General features: G+C 33.7%; 2 protein-coding genes across 3 annotated transcripts in view; one reads left to right on the top strand and one right to left on the bottom strand.

The window, feature by feature from the left end:
* Nucleotides 1–17,698, bottom strand: part of LOC111517472 (uncharacterized protein CG3556) — a 96,407-nt gene that overhangs the window by 38,141 nt on the left and 40,568 nt on the right. For both annotated transcript variants that reach the window (XM_023173644.2, XM_074183461.1), the window contains exon 2: nucleotides 1,364–1,494. In XM_023173644.2, the coding sequence (XP_023029412.1) occupies nucleotides 1,364–1,466 (103 nt within the window). In that variant the 5' untranslated portion in view covers nucleotides 1,467–1,494. The remainder of the gene's footprint in view (nucleotides 1–1,363; nucleotides 1,495–17,698) is intronic.
* Nucleotides 11,981–13,237, top strand: LOC141485849 (zinc finger BED domain-containing protein 5-like). Its single transcript, XM_074183398.1, has one exon. It carries the CDS (start codon nucleotides 11,981–11,983, stop codon nucleotides 13,235–13,237), a length of 1,257 nt encoding a protein of 418 aa, XP_074039499.1.

A 17,698-nucleotide genomic window follows, 5' to 3' on the forward strand; every position in this document is an offset into this window, starting at 1 on the left:
ATGAAAACCGAAATATCTCGTCAACGTCTGATTTTTGATGTAAGGAATAGTAGTACACGAAAGTGAGTCGAAATCTCTAAATTCTTAAACAGTTCTGAATAATAGGATTCTCCCTATATTGATTGACCCATTCATAATATACATAAGTTTAAAATTAGTCACCGATTCAAAATTTCTTGTGCAACATTTTGGAAATGTAAGGTCTAGAAGACGGTAGATTGAAACAATCAGATCAATTATCAATCAGCTCCATTATTTCGTGAAGAAAATATTCAATGGCTCAATTCCATTTTTTGGAATAATTAAATAAATATTTAGAGAACGATCCATTTTTGCTGAATGTATCACATAAACTTATATTAAAATTATGCCAGGTATCCAAAAATGTTAAATTATACAGGGTTTCTGTTTGGAATGGGGAAGTTTGTACCGACTTCCGATATAACCGGAAACGCCATTATTATCATAGAGATAGAGCATATCAAAAAACATTAAGTTTTTAACTAAACCCCAGTTTTAATATGAGTTTCATCTGCTCTCCTGGTTTGATGAAGGGACTACTATCGGACAAAATAATTCGTGAAAGATGTCACTTCTGAAGTTGTGCTTTTTTAAAAAAATAATGAGTATTGCAAATTCTTCCAAAAAAGTTGATTCTGATGCAATTTGACATAATGAGTGATGAGTATAAACATACACTGTGGAAGTTTCAAAAGTATCTTCAGTATAATTTACAAATTACATTTACAAATTAAAAATAGTTTCAGCTGATTATAACTTTCTAGCCCAAATAGGAGCTTTTGATAGAGGTATCGAAACTGGTACCACAATAGATTTCGATTTTTAACGAAAACTTCGTCATTCAGTAATATTATGATAGCAAAGTTCATGATAAAACCATGGGTCTGTAGGACGAATGGTTTTATATATTGCTGGTTGCACTATTGGAAACATTTTCGGTCGGGTAGTATTCGTGAAGATTATTTCCTGAAATATTCTCAGCTGAAGGCATTGGTATAAAAAATATCAATTAGCAAGTAAAATCAATTCTATTACCTGAATAACGAGAAATTTCAATAAAAATATTTGTACAATTATTGAAGACTCAATGTTCGAAAATATGAAGGGAATACGTAAATGTTTGAACTTGCATTTTTTAACAATAGGATTTCATTGCTGAATTCTATCGTGCCTTGAAGTGAAACCTCTGATTCGGCACCAGGCCGTATTCTTTTCGAATTGGAAACGTCTTACTATACTTATATATTTCGATTATAATCTTGAGAATTTCCAGGTATCATATACCTCCATTCAAAGTGGAGTTTCTTTTTCAATTTCAGTTTATATTTTTCCATGGTCTTACCCTTAAAGGTAGTGCTGTCAGATGAAGTGTGCTGAAGTTCCAAGTCTTGTGAATATCCAAACGCAACCAATGAAAAAGCAACAATAAGGGGAAGATAAACCATTTTGTTGTCAGCAAACCACCATCAAAATCTGAAACAATTGATATATCGTGAACAAAACATATTCCATAAATGAATTTGAATTACTGATTTGATTGTATTCCTGCATCGATAAAAAAGCATGAAATTGAAAAATATGATTACTTCAAAAAAAAAGGAAAAAAATTCAAATTGAAAACATTAATTTATATAGAAATTATTGCTCTATAAATTACTAAAAGTATTCTTTCGATAATATTCCCACGATATTTTATAGTTTTATTTTTGCAACACTTTTGTTAATTTTTATTATTGCAACACTATTTTTTATATGTTATACTTCATATTTTATTTTTATATTTCACTCAATTTACTTGATGATGATATCGAGTTTCTGCATCTACGTAGACAATTTTCACTGCAGTCAAGATCCGCCTTTTGATATTTTGTCTACTTCGACCAGATCACCGATTAGGCTAATTATACGCATCGCATTTACTATTGTCTGTTCTTATACAATAATAGCTATTTATGATATGAGTGTTGAAAGTAAGATTGAGCAATTTCACGAACAAAATAAAACTTAATTTTAACACATAGATAGATAGATATTTATTTAACTATGTAACTCATACATGATATGGTTTATAGCAAGTCAATCACAATTAAAATATCATATTGAATGAATATATAATAACATTATCTGTAAGCCTTCAGGTATACAATATAAAATATATCACAATCACATAAATTGGGTAATACACGTCAAAATTGAATTTTTGTCTGAATAAACTCGTCTCTAGAATAAAAACAATGTTCGAGAAGATAATTTTTTACATTAATTTTGAACAATTTCTCGTTCATGGATCTAAATTCGCAGGGCAATTTATTATATAGTTTAAAATCTAATGAATTTTTCTCAGATTTGGACAACCTGTAACGTGGCAATACTAAATCATCAGCCGTAGCAGCCCGGGTAGTGTAATGATGCAGGCCAGAAACTTTTTGTATATTCTGCCTTTCTGAATGGATTTTTAGTAAATTTTGGTATATATACACACAAGGGAGTGGTAGAATCCTCATTGTTTTGAACAGTGGTTGACGGTGGTCTCTATACCTAGCCCCAGCTAATAGTCTTATTGCGCGTTTTTGTAACCTGAATATTTTTGAGGAATCAACAGCATTACTCCACAGAATCGCACCATAGCTGATCACAGAATGAAATAATCCAAAATAAACATTTTTTAACATGCTCGAATTGAGGCAGTACCTGAGCTGTCCAAGCAAAAATAAGAGACTGGATAGTCTCTTACTCAATATATCTATATGAGGGGTCCAGTTCAAACGATCATCTAAAACGACCCCAAGCAATTTACAATGCTTACCTAACGTGATCTGATTATTACAGGAAATTATGAGGTTTTGTGTCTTCCCTTTATTCAGTCGAAGGTTATTGGCAGAGAACCAAGCTTCCGCTTTAGTCATCAAGGTTTCAGCATTATCAAGAAGATGTGAAATGTTGCTGTTTGAACTGATGAAAGAGGTATCATCCGCAAATAGGACAATTTGACATTTCGTCCTCATGTGAAAACATAGGTCATTAATGTAGATGATAAACAACAGGGGTCCAAGAACAGAACCTTGCGGTACTCCATGTTTTATGAATTCCAGTTCTGAATCAGAACTGTTGTTAAGATGGACAAACTGTTGTCTACCTTCTAAGTAAGACTTGAACAGGTTCAACGGCGTGCCTCTAATGCCATAGAATGTAAGTTTTTCTATTAAAAGTTCGTGTGAAACACAATCAAAAGCTTTGGAGAGATCACACATGGTAAGTACTGAATGACCATGTCTCTCCAAACCTTCGACTATGCTTTCTAAAATCTCTAGGAGGGCTTTTGTTGTAGATTTTTTCTACGGAAACTGAATTGAGCTGAAGACAACAGATCAAATCTCTCCAAATATCTCGAAAGTCTGTCTTTCAGCAGTATTTCAAAAACCTTAGAAAAAATAACGATAATAGAAATTGGTCTGTAATTGTCAAGCTCCTCCAGATCATACAAAGTTTTTTGTACAACTGTCCTGTTTTCATAATAAAATAGATTAATGCAATATTTCAATAAAAACACATTTTGACATCTTTTGTCAGTTAACTAGTTTCATGTTATCGCATTTGCTGTGAAGTGGCCGTGTCAGGTGACAGCCATAAAACGACAAAGAACAGGTCACATGGAATGTGAGAAAGCTGCACAGCAAAACTGAAGAGAGAAAAATGATAAATGAGAGTATCAAGAGAGAATGGCAAAGGGAATGGGAGTGAGGCACGACTATCGTTTATGTGCTGTTAATTTGGAACACAGGGGTTAGGTTAGGTTAGGTTACTAAACAACTTTTGACAGATTTGAAATCTATGACAAAAGACAAATAAAATTAAAATGGACGAAACAATAAAATTACTAAAACAAAAATAAGAACGGACCTGCTTTTTGGATGCGTAGTGAAGAAAGAAATTATGTGAGAAAGAGAAAAAATTGAGGAAATAAAATTAAAAACTGAAATTTGAGAACGATAATTTGTAAAAAAATAAATTATTGTGATTGGGTTGAACGATAAGTGAAAAGTTGATTAAGTATATGCAAATAATAAAATGGAAAAAAATAAAAAAATAAAATCAGATAATTGAGACGTGTGATGAAAAGATGAAAAGTGACACGTGTGATGAAAAGTTACACAAAGAATAAATGCTCAGTCATTAATAGTAAATAAATAGGTTACCGTACATATTTGAAAAAGTGTCAATAGTTGCATATCTGCAACATTATAGAAAACATATAAGACATGTATATACATACGCTGTTTGTTAAAAAATCTAGTTGAATTTTCATTTTTCTCAAAAACTATTTATTCACACTCGTGCCAGGTTTTTTCCAATTCTCAGAGCAGTACTGTTTAAAATCTGTTTAGATATACATATACTTTATTGTTCAAGAAAATACAATCTTATTGACGAAGCTTGTTGAAAAATCTGGTATATATAGCACTTCAAAGAATAAAAGAAAAGAAACAATACAGAAACACAAATACACAGAAACACAATTTGAGCAAAACTAAGTTCACATTTCTAATAGATGAAATATAACAATAGAAAATAAAATTTAACAAAATGTAGACAAAATAGTTTGTATAGTCCCTTTCAAAAGATGTAAATAACAAATATATACAATTTGAACATAAGTTCACATGCCATGTCAATAAAATCAGATCTATCCTAGTATAAAATATAATTCAAAGTATAATAGGTGTCAATATAAACAACAAAAAAAAACACCTATATTGAATCACAGCAATGTTCCATTGTAATATTCATTAAGATTGTAGTACGTTTTAGTTGCAAGGGCATCTTTAACATGATTTCAGAACTTTTTTTAGCTTTTTTCCTTCCTAATTTCGTAAGGTATGTGATTATACAGCTTTTTACTTTCATAAATTAAAAAATACTTTGTCTGGCTTGTTTTTGGAACAGGAAGATGTATTTTATTTTCAGTTACTTGCCGGGTTATGTAATTTGTAGGTTCCGGAGTTCCAATCATATTATGTTTTTTGTAAATCAGGCAAACAGTTTCAAGTATGAAAATACAAGTAACAGTGAGCATTTTTTCTCTAAAAAATAATGGTCTGCATGACTAACGCACTTCCACCTTGCATAAGTATCTTACCGCTCGCTTTTGCAAAACAAACACTGAATGAAAAAGTTGTTGACTGCAAAATCCCCAAAAGGCTACACCATATCTCAGGTGGGACTCAATCAGGGAATGATATACCATTTTTGTTGTGGATAAACTCAGTTCATTTGAAACTATTCGAAGTGCATAACATCCTGATGCCAGTTTTTTATTCAAAGCTGAAATATGTTGATCAAATTTTAATTTGTTATCCATGAAGATTTCCAGGAATTTGGATTGCTTTTTATTCTCAAGAATTTGTCCTTTCAAGTATAAATTGTTAATATTACAGCTGAAGGTGAGTAGCTTTGTTTTTTTTTATATTAAAGCACAAGTAGTTTGCGTTACACCATTTTTTCACAACTTCTAAATCACTAGAGATAGTTTCTTTCATATTAGAAGTATTTTTCCATGCCAAAAGAGCGTCATCCGCAAATATGGTAAAAATATCTTGAATTGAGAGAGTAACCAGGTCATTTACATAAAGAAGGAAAAGAATCGGCCTAGTACTGATCCTTGTGGTACGCCCCATAAGATATCCTTAGTGTGTGATAGTTTTTCGTTTGATCTTACTAACTGTTTTCTATCACTTAAGTACGACCTGAACCAGTCATTACACACTCCTCTAAAGCCATAGTAGTTCAAATTTCGCAAAAGAAGTTCATGATTTTCACAATCAAAAGCTTTGGAGAAATCGCAGAATACTTCAGCTACGACCTCACCATTGTTGAGATGTGTGTAAACATGTTCAAGAAAGGAAAATATTGCATCATTTGTGCCTTTTGCCGTCTGAAAGCCAAATTGACAGTTGGTTAATATATTGTGTTTATAAAGAAAAGCTAATACCCTTTTTTTCACCATTTTTTCTATGATTTTTGAGAGTGTTGAGAGCATGGAGATATATCTGAAGTTATTTGGATCTTCTGCATTACCACCTTTGGAAAGAGGAAATCTGTTTCTCCGTTAACCAGCTGTCGTACCCCTACAAACGACAACCCTCAGAAGTTAAAACTTGTGCGAGCTTACTTTGTAACGTGTGATTCCTAACACGGGTTGGATGATAGCAAGTGTAAATCGATCGTTCAGTCTGGGGCTTGAACCACCGACCAACACGGCGGTCAATTCGAGTGAGTGAACAAAGCACCCACGTCGAACCGACTGGCCACCGACCGACTCTGAAATGCCGTTTTTGGTATGTCCTTCAGCTCTCTCAGCGATTCGATTTTTATCTTCTCAATCGTCGCAAAACGCCGTTAGTGAGAAAAACCCTGACATTTGATCGAATTTAGCGTGCTTTTTTTGGTCTTCCATTGGGACTATTGAATTTTGCTTTGGATGTCATAACCATATAATCATGATTCGTTACCTTCAAATCAAATCTGGATTGCCGTTGACGTCATTCAACAATTCCTGAGTGATGCTCATCGATGTAGCCGATAATACCAATAACACGTTGATCTTCGGAATTATCTTCGGATCGATCATATTGGTACTGATTCTAATAGTACTGATCACAAAGAAGGAAGAGAAGGGTATCATTCTCAAATGGCTTCGCCCTATGAATCTAAAGAAGAAAAAATCTGTTTAAAATCTGTTTTTCCGTTAATCAGAAAATATCCTGTAAATCGAAATGGCGCTTCCTTATCAGGACTTCCGTATCAATTCACACCATTTCAACTAATATTTTATTCATTTTGTTTGTTACTCTTGTTAGAGAAAGTCGTTCCAGAAAGAGTTCAATGAGAGTAGAAGATCAATTTCATTAAGTTCATAGTAAAACACAGCTGTGGCACATTAATCAACGATTTGAATATTCCAATTCTCTCAGATATTCATTCGTACAACTACCAAGATGACTCGAAGGGAGAACACTATTGAAGTCTTCAAAGGGAATGTAATCAGCAATAAGTATGCTTTCAACATGAACGAGATATCTCAAATATGAGAAAATGAGTATATGTGCGTGTTTGAGAGTTTACAATATCAAGGGCGACTGGTTGAGGTTTATGAAGTGAAGGAAAATTGAATATTGAGTTTATGTTCCTGCAGAGGGTAGGTATTTCATTTTCTCAACTTTCCTCACGCTTCTCCTTCGACCCTGAAGAATGGATTTTCATCTAAGATATGCATTGACATTTCCGGTATAGAATAGAAAATGTGGGAAACAGAACTAGTAATCCTTTTGGGTGCAAGGAAGCGGGTTATGTACCGGTGTACTTGTGTGCATGATATACAATAAATTTAGTTTGAAAAAACTAAAAAACACGCTTTTGAAGAACATCGAACTGAAAAGTTAAAAATATTTAATTTTTGAATAAGCTTAAAACAATATCGAACAAAACATACTAGTATTTTTGTGAAAAAAGCGTGGGCGCTTTGTGCCATATTTTTTGTATAAAAAGCGCCCATTACTTTTTAGTTCGATGTTTTTCAAAAGCGTATTTTTGATTTTTTTAAACTATATTTGTTTTTCATTTTTTAGTTTCGTATGCTGTAAAAGCTTGTTTTTTAGACTTTTCAAACTATATTTATTTTATCTAAACTTTGGGATCAATCAGTCGTATATTGTTTAGAAAAATAACCATTGAAATTTTCCGATTCCAGCCCAAGGCAGCATGCGCGCAAAGGAGGGTTACAAATAAGGCAGCAGGCGCGCGTGGTAATAAAAAAAATACTTTTTTCAAATGAAGAAATACATGTGAAGTGAGCTCGAATGATATCAAGGAGGTTATGTACAGCGCCATCTGCCCGCGAATAGATCAAGCAATAATGTCGATAAATCTGTCAAATACAGATCCCTAGCATTCAAACGGGAATAAATATAGTATGAAAAGGAGAGTTACAAATAAACAATCCAACAAACAAAAAACATACATACATACAGGTGAAGCTAATAAAAGTGTGTTGAAAAAATAATTTTCAAATGAAAAAATACATGTAAAGTGAGTTTGAATTATATCAAGGAGGTTACTTAAGCGTCATCTGCCTGCGAATAGATCAAACAATAATGTCGATAATTCTGTCAAATACAGATCCAGAGCTTGAGAGTTACAAATAAACATACATACATACAGGTGAAGCTAATAAAATAGTGTTAAAAAAAATAAGAAAGTTTAGTTCTGTTATGGCCAAATTGATCTATTGATAGATTCTCATAGGACTTCAATATAACTGGCCTCTAACATTAACTGCCCAACGTATTCAGCAACACAAACTTCTTTTCTTTTCTCAAAGAATAAAGGATCACACGATGAGTTTCTTAAATATGATGACCGGTTCCACATTTACAAATCATCGTTTGGCAGAGGGACTTGGTTCAATCACGATTATGACGTCTATTGGATTGCTTGAAAATCAATGCATTAAAAAATTCTGAAAATTTACTGAGTGACCAAATATGAATAATAACTTCATTAAATCTGTTTCTAATGTTATTGAATTAGTGATTAGTAGATGCGTGAATCAGGTAATTTATTTTTATAACATTAGTTTGTGAAATTTATTTCCATTAGGAAAATACAATATGAAAATCAGTTGATGGAAGTTTATACCTAAGCTCAGGTAAAAGTAATAGTAGGTAGAAAGTCATATTATTCAAATCGTTAATTCATCTCAAGCACTGATTAGGTAGAATTTAGTTGGTATGAACACGCCTATTACTATTGTATAGTAAAACAGGTGATGCGGTTTTGTAAACTAATTAGTGCAAATCTCACAATGAAGTGTTACTTGAATGTCAATGTGACAATTTTGGAATTTCTTTTCCTTGAAAACACATAAATTTTAACACTAGTGAAATTTGGTTATTGTTGTTACTGCTGTCATGAAAAATTCAAATTGATTTATTTGTCCCTTTACTCACTTCATCAACAAACATTCTTCATGCTGGAATTATGTTGTATATTTTTTCATTGAGTATAGTTAAAAGGACTGTTGATTGGTTGGAAACGAAACATTCGTGAAAACCAAATTGTTTAAAAAATCCGGCCAGTACAGTTCGAAGTTGGGACGTGTGAATAGGATGTGACTTATATCCGCTAAAGAAAAATTGTCACATGAGCATAATGGATTCACATCGATGCTTATTTTTGCCAGATGTGCAGGAAACTCAACATAGTTCATTTTCATTCATGTTATGGTAGTGGCGTAAAATGTTGAAAAGTTGAGGTTGTTTATGTGAGGAATACTTTAAGGGATAGTGAGGATAGTGAGAATTATTTCCAGAGTCTTCCCCAATTTAGTCGTATTTCATATCTAACGTCTGAGATTATATCTTGTGGGGAGCTGATATCAGTTAACAATTCCAGAGAAGTGGCTTCTTTCGCTGCCACACCTACTTTTTCATTTCCGGCAATACCCCAGTGACACCTGATCTGAATAAAAACAATGTCAATTTCATTACTGAAGAAGTACTCTGAGGTTTTTATCATTTCAAAAATTTATCATATCAATAAAAATATGTCGTTTTTAGTTAGTAAGGGAAAGAAGAACAGAATTGGAATCTGATAAAATGACTGAACTAGCTTCGCCATTATGTTCAACCCACAAAAGAGCCTTGAAGTATAGCATAAGCCTCTGCTGTGTAAATCGAAGTCTTATTGGGAAGGTGGAATTGAGAAATAATATTTTTGTTTTGCATATAGAATGCACTTCCAGTGCCATGATCACTTTTAGACCCATCACAGTATATTGTGTTGGAATATTCAATTGTTCCCACAACCGATTTTGTTAGAGCTTGATTGAGTTGAGAATTCACTGAGAAGTTGGGGAATATGAACGTTGGTTTGAACATCATCATGGGAAATTCCAGCTGAAACTGAAACAATATGTTCTGAGAGTTGATGTAATTTATCCTCTCTGATATTGCGGTGAAGGCTTTAGCCAAAGAGGAATTATTTTTGTGGTTCCAGTATTGATTAACGAGATTTTCAATTGATATAATGTAAATGGCCCCCATTAGGTTATTACTACGTCAATGTTGACGATTGGTTGATTATACTCATTCGATTAATCGCTATGTGAACGTTGGTTTCATGGCAACCGTGAGGTATCGTTAGATTTCCGAGGGTTGGCGTTCGTAGAGAAGGTGACAGCTGGTTTACGGAAAACAGATTCCAAACAGGCGAATTTCTCTTTCATTGACAAATCATAGCTGACTAGAAATAATGAAAACACATTTCGAACACAGATGCATTCTTAAATACATGGTATTTCTTAACTACGGTACCAAACTTCAGAGGGTGATTCGTTAGGTCGTTTTGAGAAAAAAGTTTTCTTGAACATATGTCCGGAGTTGCTTCGTTTCTGAGATACAGGACGTTGAAGTTTAAAAAAAAAAGGTGTTTATGAAATATCATGAATATCCTTACATCTATTTGTTTGAAATTTGCTATAGTTATTTGAAGTGATAAGGCGCTTATTCAACCCGAAATAGATTGAAATTATTAGGCCCAATGGCGTCTCAGTGGGCACCATAGCGAACAATATTGAGAAAAATAAAAAGCCATTCCCTTTTTTGTGGATTTTACTTTTTTTAGATAAGGCAACTGATAATAAAAATTTTTTATCGCTTGTGTTCTCTTCATATCAGGCTTCGATTTCGAGAAAAAAAAAACACTTCTATAAACTATCCACGGACAAAATGAAATGAAAATTAAAAGTAATAATGAAAAATTTTGGCCTTAAAGTAAATGAGCAAAATGTTCACCTTCCAATAATATACACGACTGCAATCGATTTGTCATTGATTGTCTGACACGTTCAAAACTTCCTGAAGTATATCTTATGAGATTGCAATTGTCAATTACTCGATTCTTCAAGTCATTCACATCTAGTACAGGAGTTTTATGAACAAGAGCCTTCAGATGACTCCATGAATATAAATCAAGAAGATTCATGTCAGAACTACGAGCTGCTAATTTTGAGGTCCTGCATGTCCAATCCAGCGATTAGGGTAGGTGATGTCGAGATGCTGACGTGCACGAACACTAAAATGAGCTGGAGCCTCGTCATGTATAAACTTGCTGGCAAAAAATGGGCCATTTAGGTAGTCACCAATCATTCCTACCCAAACGTTAAGCGAAAATTGTTGATGAAAATGACTTTCTCTAATAACATGAGAATTTTCGTCAGCTCAAAAATGGTTCATTATAGCAGGGTTTCTCAACCGGTGGTACGCGTACCACCGGTGGTACGCGGGGACATTTCGGGTGGTACGCAGTCATATATTAATAATCACAATAAAAACTGTTGACTGTTGAATGTGAATAACATTAAATTTACAGTTACGATGCAACATTTCTGTGTTAAGAATACAATTCCTCCACCTGTGTTTTACATAGAATAGTGGCAGTTTGACGCTGACCTTGGCGCTACACAAACAACCCGAGTGACTCAATTCCTTCTCCCACTCCTCACCCTCCGCCACTGATCACGATCACAACCATCCCACCATTCCCACCCCGTCAGTTTTGTTTTGACGGTGGCATGAGCTGGTGTCACGTTCTCTTGTGTTACTTTCTCACCCAGTAGTTTCATTATGATGCCAATGTTAGCTGTTTTTCGATTGTGTTCCATGAAGTGAAGTTTAGTTTTAGTTTTTAGTTGTAATTCAGCATTAGTTTTTAATGGACATAAAGAAGCGATATTTGACTAACCCCTCCACCTCTAAGGACAGTCAAAAGAAGATTAAACCTCAGCCAAAGTATGATGCAGCGTATTTACAGTTAGGTTTTATAATAAAACCTGGCACAGAAAATAACGATAATCCTATTTCACAATGTGTTTGTATGTTCAGAAACACTTTCAAATCAGAGCATGAAGCCTTCCCTACTAAAGCGGCACCAGACTAGTAAGCATCCCGATTTGGTTGACAAACCTATTGAATTTTTTCAAAGAAAATCTGAATTGTCTAACAGAGAAAATCGTTGCATGGCAAAATTTGTAAATACAGACAAAAAACTGGTCAAAGCATCGTACCTTGCCAGTTATAGAATAGCTAAAAAAGGGAAGCCTCATACAATTGGCGAAACACTTTTACTTCCGGTCGCTAAGGATATGGTCGAGGCAGTATTAGGCGAAAAGGCAGCAAACGAAATCGAGAAAATTCCGCTGTCCAATGACACAGTAAAGAGGCGAATTGTTGAGATGTCTTCGAGTATTGAAGAACAGCTTTTACTTCAACTGCGCGAATGTAATTATTTTGCACTGCAAGTAGACGAAAGCACAGACATAAAAAATATGGCGCAGCTTCTCGTATTCATACGTTTTGATTATCAAAGTGAAGTAAAGGAAGAATTTTTATTTTGCAAACCTCTTGAATCAAACACTAAAGCTGAGGACATATTTAATGTCATAAATGAGTACATTATGAAAGCAGGAATATCATGGTTTAAATGTGTTGGTTTGTGCACGGACGGAGCAAAAGCTATGTCGGGTCATTTGAGTGGATTAGGAGCAAGAATAAAAAAAGTTGCTCCAGAATGCCAAAGTACTCACTGCGTTATTCACCGAGAAGCTTTGGCTTCCAAGGGTATGCCTGCCAACCTTAAGTCTGTTTTAACGGATAGCGTGAAGGTCATTAATTTTATTAAGGCCAGGGCTCTTAATTCACGGTTCTTCTCTTTGATGTGTGAAGATATGGCTGCAAAATATCAAACTCTCCTCCTACATACCGTGGTTAGATGGTTGTCACGAGGCAAGATCCTAACTCGTCTATTTGAACTGAGGTCAGAAGTCTTTAGGTTTTTAAGTGAACAAAATCATGACATGAAACACTTGTTCAATGATGAAGAATGGCTATCACGATTGGCGTATTTGGCTGATATTTTTGATAGGCTTAATATCTTGAACATGGGACTTCAAGGGCCGAGTACAACAGTGTTCACTACCAACGATAAAATATCATCCTTCAAGAAAAAGTTGGTTCTGTTTCGCTCTCAAGCACAGGACAAGGATTTCTCTGCATTCCCTATTCTTGCTGAATTTTTGGAAGAAAATGATATTTCTCTGAAGCCAGAAGTGACTGATGATATCACTAGTCATATGGAAGCCCTTCAAACGAGTTTTGATTAATATTTTAATCAAGATTTTTCTAAATATGAGTGGATTAGAAATCCATTTTCAGAGAAGTTTCCTAGTCACTCAAAAAAGTATTTCATCGACCTTACAAGTGACAGCTCAATGAAAGATGCGTTTAAAGAAAAATCTTTAATATACTTTTGGATGGGGACAAAAACTGAATATCCATCAGTGTTCAAGCAAGCAATAATACTTTTACTTCCATTTGTAACCTCGTACTTATGTGAATCAGGCTTTTCAGAACTGCTATACATCAAAAATAAATACAGAAACCGCATTAGTGTTGAACAGGACTTACGAATCAAATTGAGTTCAATTGACCAAGATATAGAAAATTTGGTCAAGGACAAACAACAACAGGGAGCTCATTAGGATCTGTTTAAATTCAAATGACTGTGTTCAATGGACTAATTTAAGATTGTTTTTGATGTACGAAACATTTCATTTTGTATCTAAGTAAATTCTATGTACATACATACAGTTGTATGCATTTTTATTCTCCTAAACATGACCAAATGTAAATTATATATAATTATTTATAAAAATATATATAAATATAAGATGGTACGTCAAAATATCTGAAAATTTCAAGTGGTACGTGGTTACTAAAAGGTTGAGAACCCCTGCATTATAGCATCTCGTGGAAAATTTGCTCCGTCCGTGAATAAATTATTTGGTAAAAATTAAATAGTACGTGTCATCGTATGAATCAATCACCTGCAGAACATTCATCTTGGGTGAAAATTCCGAGGCAGTAGAGCTTGGATCCAATGTAAGTGATATAGAAGGTTTGTTTTTAGAACTGAACATTCGACTTTTGAGCTAACTTCCAGCTGCAGTGCAGTCTTCCGGGTATTATTTGAAGAATCTTCTTCTATCGCATCAAGTATAGCTTCTTCTAGTTCAGGCGTTCTTACAGTTTCTGGTCTTTCACCACCTGCATTTTTATTAAAACTCTCAGTTTCACATAATCTTGCATGTAGCATTCAAAATGTTTCAGCACATGAAACTACTCTGTTAAGATATCTGTCCCGATAAATTATTCATGCTTCTAACGCATTTCCATTTGCTCATCCATTAATAAATGCATATCAGCCATTTCAGCGTTAGTAAAATTATTCATGATGAAATAACTGCTAATTGACAACTCTAACTTTCACTAATATGACAACACTATCACTGTCAGCTGGTCCTTAAAGAAGGTGTTCATGATTTGCAAAGTGACCTTTTTTTCTCGAAAACGAAGGTAGATATGAAGGAAACACAAGCGATGAAAAAATAGTATTCTCAGTTGATTATTCTGAAAGAATAAAAAACTACAAGTCAATGGCAATGACAATATTGTTGGTTGTGGTGTCCACTGAGACTCTACTGGATCTGATAATTTCAATCTAGTTAGGGCTATATAAGCACCTTATTAGTTCAAATAACTGGAGCAAATTTCAACCAAATCGGTGTAAGGATATTTATGATATTTCATGAATACTTTTTTTTTTAAACTTCAACGCCCTGTATTACAGAAACGAAGCTACTCCGGACATATATTAGAAAGAATTTTTTTTCTTGAATCGACCTAACGATTCACTATCTGAAGTTTTGTGTACCGTAGTTGAGAAACACTTTGATTAAGTTGTGTTTTTAGATGAGGCACGAAAGTCCATTAGAGGTATCGGTCACCATTCACAAAACATTATACTAGGAAGCAGTTCTCCTAGAAGAACTTTCTTTGATGATATTATTCTATAATTTTGCATTATACCTACTCGTATGTGTTGAGATATATATTTCAATTGATTATTGCTGGTTATGCTCCAACAATTTACATTTATCTCTCCCACATTTAATATATCATCTACAAACATCGTTATGAACATACTGTTTCTTTTACGTTTCCTTGCCTTTTGCTAATTAATTTTGATATTGATTGTCTCTTCCACAAAAATTAAAAATCATCATAGTTTTCTTCACAAATTTTTAGTTCACATTTTTTCAACTAACCTTCAGTGTTTTTGCCACTCTTTGTATCTGATCCTTTATATTTACTCTAAGAATGATAATAATGACGATGATAAAAATGCTCATTCATCATGCATAAAATGAAAACAAATATCACATTATATGCCTAAACACAAGCAGTAAAAACGATAAATATTTTGGAGAAAACTCCTTGACAACATAACAAGACATTTTCCTTAAGACTCTCTACACTTTGTTCAGGATTTGTGAACGTGTTCCGCAATACACGTATGTCACGTTTTATTTTATGTCGTGCATGTATCTTGGCGGAAAAGTTTTTTATTGCTGAAATCAAGAAAAAGTAATTGGATGAAAGTAGATTTTATGCAAAGAGAAACTGAAAAATTAAACAGTTTTCTGGAAACGGTAATACTGGTGTAAATGAAGTTGGTGCTAATAATGTAACAATTTTCTATCATAATGAGCATTATGCGAAAGTTGTGAAGAAAGGAAAATATTTTGAGTAATGTGTACAATTCAAGATTGTAGTCGTATGAAAAATAGATTTTTCTTACGACTTAAGCTTGTCAAAGTGTCTATACAATTTCTAGGAAATTTTTCTTAAAGAAACTGGTTTTTAACTGGATTTTAACAATATCTATAACTTGAGTAAAAATCCATAGAAGTTATTTTATGTTAAAAGGTAATAAATTGAATTTGATTTCATGAACGAAAAGCACATAATAATGGTAATAATAATGAAAATAATAATGTTTATGTATTCATCCATTACATTTCAAGGGATACAATGATTATGAAGTGACTTCCTGATGAATAGGCGGAGCTACTTTCAAATCCAACCTCATGATTTTCTGAACTGTTTTATATATAATTAATTATACAGGGCGTTCCAACGAAAACTTGACCCCCTCTGTAAGTCAGAAACGGACGTGTAATCTAACATTTCAAATACCATGTCAATTTTTATTTTTAGGTGGATTAATTCTGCTATATAAATCATACCCGAAACTTCACCCCCCTGCGGTCAGCAACTACTCCCCCTATTTTTTTCAATGGCATAGGGGTCGAGTGATACATTACTTGAACGGTCTTTTGTCCCTCTATTACTTCTGTGATTTTTTTCGAAATTGGTCCATTCGTTATTTAGAAACTAAATGTTGAACGTTTTATAAGAAAAAACAAAAAATTTCCTCTCGTTAATTTTAATGAGGAAATCAAGAACAACTGATATCAGTGGAAACAAAATCAATGGATGAATTGTTCAAAATGACCTCCACCTAGTAGCATACAATAATACAATCTACTCTCGAAAGCGTTCCGTACATTATTCAAGATGTCCGGAGTCAGCAATCGTCATTCCCGAACAATTCTCTGTCGCAGGTCTTCTAGATTTGTAGGCTTAGTAGAGTTCAATTTTGAATTCAGGTGTCCCCACAGAAAGAAGTCCATCGGTCCGAGATCAGGTGTTCTAGCTGGCCACTCCACTGGACCCCTTCTGCCGATCCAACGCATTGGAAAACGTTCGTCCATAAACTGTGGAGATGCACCATTCTGTGGGAATGTTATTTAATTTTCTACTAAATTATCGTCATTGTGTTATCATACGATCTACACAGACTTGTAACAGATTTAAGTATGTGTCTCCAATGGCACTCAATTTTTGTGGAGTTTGTGAATGGTTTTCCATTGCCAAATGAGGACTCACATCGCTCCAGTAACGACTGAAGTCAACGATCAGGATCATTTTCGTTTAATTCCTGAACTAGCCCTATTCTGAAAGGATGGAATTTGTAGGCTTTCAAAATACGAAAAACACTAGTAGCTGATACCTCTATGGGATCGGCAGAGAACTTGGGAAGCTTCCCTTATCTTTGATATCGGTCCCATATATGGAGAGATGTTGTCGACGTCACTTATTCAAACTTGTCTTTCGAGGAAAAATGATCCAGAAGCGCAAAGGCGTAATAAGACTATTGTACATACATCAGACATTAGGTTGTTTCAAGAGCTTTGTTCGTTTGGATGTCACGGGTTTTTATATGTTATATATATATATATATATATATATATATATATATATATATATATATATATATATATATATATATATATATATATATATATATATATATATATATATTCTTTCTTCAGTGTTGAAAAAAAAAAAACTTCATTGTTGAAGAAAAAAAAAAACTGAAGAAAAAACAAAAAATTGTATTTATAAAATACCTTGTTCTTGTGGTAAAAGTTACATTGGTGAAACCTCAAGACCATTGAAAGTGCGTGAGAATGAACATCGAGATTATATAAAAAATAGACAATTGACAGGATCAAAATTATCAGAACACATTTTAAAATCAGACGGTGGACATCGGGTGGAATGGAATAGGACAAGAAAGATTACCAATGAGCCCATTCTAAGAGACGTAAGCTAAAAGAATTAGCGTATATTCTCATGTCTGGAGAGAATTGTATCTC

This window comes from Leptinotarsa decemlineata, unplaced genomic scaffold (assembly GCF_025532065.1).
Source record: "Leptinotarsa decemlineata unplaced genomic scaffold, Ldec_3_MD MMD2_tig00026340_RagTag_RagTag, whole genome shotgun sequence".
Classification (NCBI taxonomy): domain Eukaryota; kingdom Metazoa; phylum Arthropoda; class Insecta; order Coleoptera; family Chrysomelidae; genus Leptinotarsa; species Leptinotarsa decemlineata.